Here is an 8,360-nt window from a genome sequence, read left to right as displayed (position 1 = left end):
CCATAAACCTGTTCTCTCAACTCTTCCCTTGCTTCCTCATCTACATTATCATTGTTTTCAACCAAAGCTTCATCTTCTGTCTTTTCTTCTTCCTTTCTGCATGCACTCCTCCCAAGGCATTCCCCAACACTCCATTCTCTATTCTGGCCAACTCCAAAAGTGACTTCCCATAAAAAGAAGGCTTCTCCACATTCATTAGCTGGTTCTCCATACTTCTTACCTAAAAGACTAGCTGCTTCCTGGAATGCATTAACCGGCAATGGAATGTTCCCCATTACCAGATGTTTCTGCTCTAATCCTAAAAGTTTCTTAGCTTCACTAGCCACATCCAGACTCTCCATTTTATCTGCAGAGGTAGAAAGAGCTGGGGCTTCTTCAATTTTGTCAGCGGAAACCAGCTCCCCAGCGATGGTAGCAGTGACTGTAGACTCTGTGGCCATAGTTCCCCTGAGGTGGTGAACAGTGGGCAGAATACTGCCCGTGAAGTAAACAGAGCATTCAGGGCAGCAAAGATTTACTCAGGTACAGAAAATGGCGTATTGGCAAGATTATAATTTCTTTTTTTTTAAACATTTGTTTATTATGTATATAGTATTCTGCCTGCAGAATGTATGCATGCCTACACACCAGAAGAGGGCACCAGATCTCATTACAGATGGTTGTGAGCCATCTTGTGGTTGCTGGGAATTCAACTCAGGACCTCTGAAAGAGCAACCACTGCTCTTAACCTCTGAGCCATCTCTCCAGCCCTGTAAGCTTTTATTAAGTTTTGCATTAAATTAAAGGTCAAATGTAGGGAGACTCATTCTATTAAAGCTAATCCTGCTATTTTCATAAAAATATTTCCCTCTCAAAGGAAGGAAAAGGAAGAAATCGATTTGCTACAAGTTACATGTGGAAATAAGTAGGAATGTAGACAGAGTATTATTTCTCTTTTTGCTGAGGTTCTGAAAAAACCACATGAGAAATGAAGTTCTAAACGAAAACCTTTGGCCTACGAGCAGGCTTACCTGTATCCCAGCATGGCTACAGAGATAGAAGTCAAATTCATATGGGTGCGTGATGTCGGTGTCAACTGTGGTTCCAGCTGGGATGTTGCCACTTCTCCCAACCTAGATGTTTTTGGATCAAATTTTAAATCAATGAGACAAAAAATTAAAAAATGGTATCAAAGTACATTCAAAACATTCAAATACATAAACTGACCCACATTCTACTACTTTCAGCCTGAAATATTACTCAAGCATCTATTAACTACAGCCCTCACATAGTCTTAGTTCCTAGTTTGTTTTTTAAAGATTTATTTATTTATTATGTATACAGTGTTCTGCCTGTATGTATCCATGCAGGCCAGAAAAGGGGACCAGATCTCATTACAGATGGTTCTGAGCCACCTGTGGTTGTTGGGAGTTGAACTCAAGACCTCTGGAAGAACAGCTAGCTAGTGCTCTTAACCTCTGTGCCATCTCTCCATCTCCCTCCTAGTTTTTTAAAAATTATTTTATTATTTTGTGTGTATTGGTGTTTGGCTTACATGTACATGTGTATCGGATTCTCTGGGACTAGAATTACAAATGGTTGTGAGCTACCATGTGAGTGCTGGGAATTGAACCCAGGTTAGCTTTAAGAGCAGCCAATGAGAGTCCCGAACTATCATTCCAGATCTCTATTCTTTTCAATTATTGTTTTCAGAGACAGTTTCACATAGTTCAAGCAGGCTTCTTTATTTGCAATATAGGGATGATGATAATAATAATAGACATTATATATAATATATACTATTATACATAATAATAATTGAATGGAGTTTGGGAAATTAAATCAATTAAAGTTCTCAGGTTGGGTATACAGCTCAGGGTATACAGCCTGGCATAATGAGGCTCTGTGTATGATTTCCAGCACCACGAAAAGAAAGGGAGGAGGGGAAGGAAGAAGGGGCAGGGAAGAAAGAGAGAAAGGGAAAGGGAGGGACAGATGTAGGATCCTGATGGCTTATAACAATATTATGACAGACATAAAATTACCCTTTCTGTTCTGTCAGCACAAAACAATCGTGTGTGATGTCTCTTCTGAACTACAATGTAGGTTATTCCAGGTTGATAGTCTTTCTCCAAACTGATACAGGCTTCTCGAATTGCTAGTAGCTCATAGTATAATACCTAGAGAAGATACAACAGAAAGAGTGAATATAGCTAATTTTCTTTTACTTATTTCAAAGTAAGATAATGGTGTAACTTCATGACTTCTTTTATTTTTAAAGATCAACTATCATTCATTCATTTAGTTTTTGGTTTTTTCAATACAAGGTTTCTCTGTATAATCCTGGTTATCCTGGAATTCATTCTGTATACCAGGCTGGCTTCAAACTCAGATCCACCTGCCTTTGCCACTGGAGGGTTGGGATAAAAGGCGTGCACCATCACTGCCTGGCTAGATCAATTATATTTTAAGTCATGTGACTGTGTGTGAGTGTGAATATATGCACATGACTACAGGTGCCCTGGACGCTAACAGAGGGCATCAGATCCCCTGAGTCCATCTGATGTGGGTGCTAGGAACCCAACTCTGGTCCTCTGCAAGAGCAGCAAGCACTCTTACCCACTAAGGCGCCTCTCCAGCCCTGTCTCAGGCTTTCTTAACATCACTTCCTTCAATATGCTTCTGCATTTCACATTAACTATGAGCAGAGCAATGAAGGCTCACATATTTACAGGAACATTTTGTTTTGTTTTGTTTTTCAAGACAGGGTTTCTCTGTGTAGCTTTTGGAGCCTGTCCTGGAACTTGCTCTGTAGACCAGGCTGGCCTCGAATATCTGCCTGCCTCTGCCTCCTGAGTGCTGGGATTAAAGGTGTGCGCCACCACTGCCTGGCTCCATAGGAACATTTTAAAGAGGAAACTCTACAGAAGCATCAGTTCTGATTTTGTGAACTTTTAATTTCAGGTGTTCACCTTTAGAACTGGACACCACATCATAAACATAGCATTTGGTTTATTTATGGTCTAAATATATTCTAGGCAACCAACCTGTCTAAACTGCCCTTCTGAAACACCATCCCGATAAAAGATAATGCGAGTAGGTTTGAATCGGGTTGACTTATAAAACTGGATGAGCAGTTCCCGGACCATGGAGGCCAAGTCCTGGATGATCTCCTGCCGAGGTCTCTGAACTCTTACTGTGGCACAGTATCTGCTTGGATGGGCGTCCATGCTACCTACAACCTGGTTGGAAAAAGTGAGAAAAAAATTAGTAATCAAAACTAGACTATCTTCATTTACATCTGTATTTTACTTTAGTCTTACTGTTTCTCATAATTTACTTTGAAAGTAACAAATATCAGTCAACTCTCAGCAAAGAGAAAAGCCTAGAAGAGTGTCAAAAGCAATTGGACAGCATTTTTTCTTTCTCCATTTTCAGGTGTGTAATGTGCATGTGTGTATATCCACATTTTGCATGTGTTTGGGCCCACACGTACATGCTTCCCCTATATGTGAGTGTGTGTATATGGAGAGGCAGAGGTTGCATAGTTATCGAAACAACAAGCAGGCAAATTACAAAGGTTATAGGAGAACTAAGGGAGTTAACAGATTTAATAGGTGTATTATATGGAACTTGTACCTCCAAACCAGAATGATCGATCTTGGCAAAACTTTTAAACCCAAAGGGCAATAATGAAAGTTGATTATAAGGAAATCATTAAAGAACTGCAAAGATTAAACACTAACCCCCACCCCAAAACAAAATACAAATCAGGAGCTGGAGAGATGGCTCAGCGGTTGAGAGCATTGGCTGCTCATGCAGTAGAACCTGGTTCAGTTCCAAGCGCCCACATGGTGGCTCACAATCGTCTGTTAACTCCAATTTCAATTGGAGGGGATCCAGTGCCCTCTAGCCTCCACGGGTACTGCCCACATGTGCTGCACAGACACACATGCAGGTAAAACACTTATGCACATAAAATAAAAATGAAATCTTAAAAGAGAAAACCCAAATCATCCAAGCAATGAATGGGCTAAGTAAACAGACATTTCTAAAAAGAAGAAACACAGGGCCAGAGAGAGCTCAGCAGGTGAAGGCCAGGCAGCCAAGCCCGTCAGCCTGGATTGGATCTCTGGGATCCACTTGGTAGAAGGAGAATTAACCCCTCAGTCGTCCTCTGTCTCCACGTGTGCAGTAGCATGAATGCATACCTCTCCCCACAAATAAATGCAATGATAAAGAGGGACACAAATAACCAATAAACAAACTTGGAAAGGGTTCAATATCCTTAACCTTAAGGGAAATGAGACTAAAAAGCGCTGTGATTCCATCTCACCCAGTCAGAATGGCTGCCACCAACACAGAAATGACAACAAATGCTGGCTAGAACGTGCCAAAGGAGGAACTTACTTGTCTTTGGTGGGAATGTACACTTGGGCAGCCACAAGTGAAATTAGTTGACGGGTTTTTCAAAGTACTGAAGACAGAACTATCATAGACTTAGTGACACCAGCCTTGGGTACACACCTGAAGAACTTAAAGGCCACACAGACCACACAGATACTTGTGCTTCCAGGTTTATGGCTGCAGTATTCACAACAGCTAGGAAACCACACCAGTTTAGACGTCTACTAGCAGAAAATGTGGGCCAGTAATCTGGGTTAGGGTGGACGCCAGGGATGGAACTCAGATCGTCAGACTTGGTGGAAGGGGACAGCCAACTTCTGCAAGTTATCTTCTGACTTCTGACCTCCACACAGATGTCCCCAATACATAGATAAATAAATAAATGTACTAAAAATAAAATGTGGTACATGTACGCACAATGGACCTCTATGCAGCTATAAAGAAAAATTAAATTGTGATGCTCAGGAAGATGGATACAATGGAAATCATTACGTTAAGTAAAGCAAGCGAGTCTCAGAAAGTCTGAGACCACATGAGTTCTCTCTCATACACAGAACCTAAATTTTAAATCTTACTTTATATATATTTCATATACACAAGGCCACTAACTGGGAGAATGCAGGGCCCAGCTAGAGAAGGGAGGGTACTGCCGAGGGCAACGAAGGACGAAAGTGACTGAGAACAAGAATACTGGCACACAGGTTATGTAGAAGCAATGGAGAAATTCTTGGTATGCTAACCCAATAAATTAATAAAAAAGAAAATATCAAATATCAAATTTTGAAATGTGGAAACCAAAGCATTGCTATTAGTGTGGATTAAGATATGGTAGACTGCCGGGCGATGGTGGCGCACGCTTTTAATCCCAGCACTTGGGAGGCAGAGGCAGGTGGATTTCTGTGAGTTCGAGACCAGCCTGGTCTACAGAGCTAGTTCCAGGACAGGCTCCAAAGCCACAGAGAAACCCTGTCTCGAAAAACCAAAAAAAAAAAAAAGATATGGCAGACTGGACTGGTTTGGGGAACTCACAGCAGCGATGGAGGGCTTCTTCCCATCCCCAGCAGGTGGGTGAGTGACGTCTGCGCCCAGGAAGATCACTGGTTGCTGGAACACAGAAGGTCTTAAACACAGTTTTTAAAGGGTTAGACAGTTCATTTGTTTCGTCTGTTTCACATGATGCAATGTAACTGCAAGCCACTGACAGTCCAGGGACGCCCTCTACCGCCATAGACAGCTTCACAGACCCGAACCACTGGCTAACCTTTTTCTTTTGTTTGTTTGTTTTTCAAGACAGGGCTTCTCTGTGTAGCCCTGGTCGTCTTGGAATTCACTCTGTAGACCAGGCTGGCCCTAAACTCAGATCTGCCTGCCTCTGCGTCCCAAGTCCTGGGATTAACGGCATGTGCTACCATACCTGGCCTGACAAACTCTTAATTCATGAATCTCTAGTCTGTTACATCTCTGTGATGTTTTGTGAGAACTTTCATGTTTTAAACAGTGGTATTGGGTTGCAAAGGACAGCTGATAATAATATTCTATGTAATGGGGGCAAAATGGTATATTTCTTCATAGTATATCATTAAATTTTATTAATGTAAAAAATCTACTTAGATTTTAAGTCTATGAGACTTAAGGACAAAATGGATCAGCAAGCCTTCGACTTCGAGTTTCAGTCTATTTTACACTTTAGGCAGGGATTATAGGCGTCTACTATTTCCTGGCCCAAAGAATAAAATTTGAATATATATTTAATAATCATAAAGTCCTATCATTGCCTTGTATTTTAAAAGTTCATCCTTTAAAATTGAAAAGCCTGGGGCTGAGAGATAGCTCAGCAGTTGCTTACCCAGAGAACTGGAGTTGAATGCTCAACACCCACATGGTGGCTCAAAACTCCCTGTAATTCCATTCCTGGGGGACTCAACACCTCTCCTTGGCCTCCATAGGCACTGCACATACATGTGCACAGAGACTCATATAAAATAAAGGTTAAAAACAGTTTTAAGAGATATTGACTATTTCTTAGTTCTTGAACATGTTGGCTAAATTCTCTATTTATGAATTCTTGAACACATTGGCTAAATTCTTCACCTCATTTATGAGCTCACCTACTGCTTAACAAGACAGAATCTCATTATAGCTGGCCTGGACTCTGTAGACCAGGCTGGTCTCAAACTCACAGAGATCTGCCTGCCTCTGCCTCCCGAGGGCTGGAATTAAAGGTGTGTGTTTTACCAATGAGTTATGTCTCCAGCTCCAACAATCTCTTAACCTTGTTAAATCATCTATACAGTTCACAGGAGAGTCACTAAGGGTACTTCTAATATCTGACAGCAGTTAGGCCTACGTAGAAAAATAGATAGTGAAATAGAATAGCTTACCTTTGATGAGGTACAAGAATATTATTGATTCCTCCAAGCTTAACATTGATTTTTAGGCACAAGTTTGAGAGAGTTTGAGGAGATGTTTTTATTACATTCTTGACTTGCACACACTGTGTAGCCATCCCCAAAAGTGTATCTCCTACACGTTTCACCTCCGCTACAGAACAAAGGCAAGTAACCCAGTCAGAAAAGGAGGCACCTGAAAGTGAATTCACTCACTGGCAATAAAGCTATGAAGGATACCCTAAGTATACCAAGTTATATTATGGGACACATGGAATTTAGACCAATACTGAAACAATGCTATTAAAATGCATGGAAATTTTAAGCAGACCAAAAAGAAAAAAAAAAGGGGAAATTTTAAGCAGTGACTTAGAATTCTTCTATTGGCTTATTTTTTTGCATATGAAAAGTATATCTAAAAGCTTATACTTTTAGCCAGGCATGGTGGCTCACACCTTTAATCCCAGCACGCAGGAGGCAGAGGCAGGTGGATCTCTGAGTTTGAGGCCATCCTGGACTACAGAGTAAGTTCCAGGATAGCCAGGGATAACGAGAGAAACTCTGTCTTGAAAAAAATAAAAAAATTACACTGTTTTTATTTCATTATCTCTCTCTGTGTGTGTATATGAACGCGTGTATAATGTGTGTGATATGTGCACATGTAGAGATCAGGGAACAACTCTGAGGGTTGGTTCTCCTCTGCCAACTTTACATGGGTGCTAGGGATCACATTCAGGCTTGCATGGCAAGTGCGTCTACCTGCTGAGCTACCTTGGCAACCCAGAAAAGTATATTTTTAAAACTGGAGGAAAAGAGAAAATACTTCTCTCAATTTTAAAGGATCAGTAAGTTGAAGATAATAAAGACGCAAAGAAGGGGGTGGCTCCAGGAGGATCTGGAATATACTGTATGCATGTATTAAATTATGAAAAAGTAAATTAAAGTACAATATTTAAAAAGATGCAGAGAAACTCTGTAGCTAAGAACTAGAACTAGTCTTACAGAGAACCTGAGTCTGGGTTCTACCATTCCCATCAGGAGGCTTGCGACAACTATAAGTTCAGCTCCAGAAACTGTACACCTCTGGACTCCATGGATACCAGTACTTACATGAATACAGCCACACAGACACTCATATATCACAAGATTTAAAATAAAATAAAATCAAAATTTTTAATTAAGAAAAATTATGTGTATGCTGTTTTGCTTACACATCTGTGTACCACTTATGTGTCTGATGCTTGAGAAGGCCAGAAGAAGGGCATCATATCCCATGGAACTGGAGTTACAGATGGTTGAGAGTCACATGTGGGTGCTGGAAGTTGAACCCAGATCCTCTGCAGAGAAGCCAGTGCTCTGAATTTCTTTTCTTTCTTTCTTTCTTTTTTTTTTTATTTTTCGAGACAGGGTTTCTCCATAGCTTTTTTTTTTAAGATTTATTTATTTATTATGTATACAACATTCCTTCCCTGTATGCTTGCATGCCAGAAGAGGGCACCAGATCTCATTAAAGATGGCTGTGAGCCACCATGTGGTTGCTGGGAATTGAACTCAGGACCTCTGTAAGAGCAGTTAGTGCTCTTAACC

General features: G+C 40.8%; 1 protein-coding gene across 1 annotated transcript in view; it reads right to left on the bottom strand.

Moving 5' to 3' along the window:
• LOC102000993 (protein argonaute-3) overlaps nucleotides 1-8,360 on the bottom strand; it is a 92,258-nt gene that overhangs the window by 10,793 nt on the left and 73,105 nt on the right. Inside the window, exons 14-18 of the mRNA XM_013348320.2 lie at nucleotides 6,768-6,927; nucleotides 5,416-5,506; nucleotides 3,027-3,221; nucleotides 2,025-2,159; nucleotides 1,011-1,112 (exon numbers count right to left, since the gene is read on the bottom strand). Of these exons, the coding sequence (XP_013203774.1) occupies nucleotides 1,011-1,112; nucleotides 2,025-2,159; nucleotides 3,027-3,221; nucleotides 5,416-5,506; nucleotides 6,768-6,927 (683 nt within the window). The remainder of the gene's footprint in view (nucleotides 1-1,010; nucleotides 1,113-2,024; nucleotides 2,160-3,026; nucleotides 3,222-5,415; nucleotides 5,507-6,767; nucleotides 6,928-8,360) is intronic.

Source organism: Microtus ochrogaster, chromosome 10 (genome assembly GCF_000317375.1).
Source record: "Microtus ochrogaster isolate Prairie Vole_2 chromosome 10, MicOch1.0, whole genome shotgun sequence".
In the NCBI taxonomy this organism is placed as follows: Eukaryota; Metazoa; Chordata; class Mammalia; order Rodentia; family Cricetidae; genus Microtus; species Microtus ochrogaster.
The sequence above is the reverse complement of the archived record's forward strand: the minus strand, read 5'-3'. Positions and strand labels throughout refer to the sequence as shown.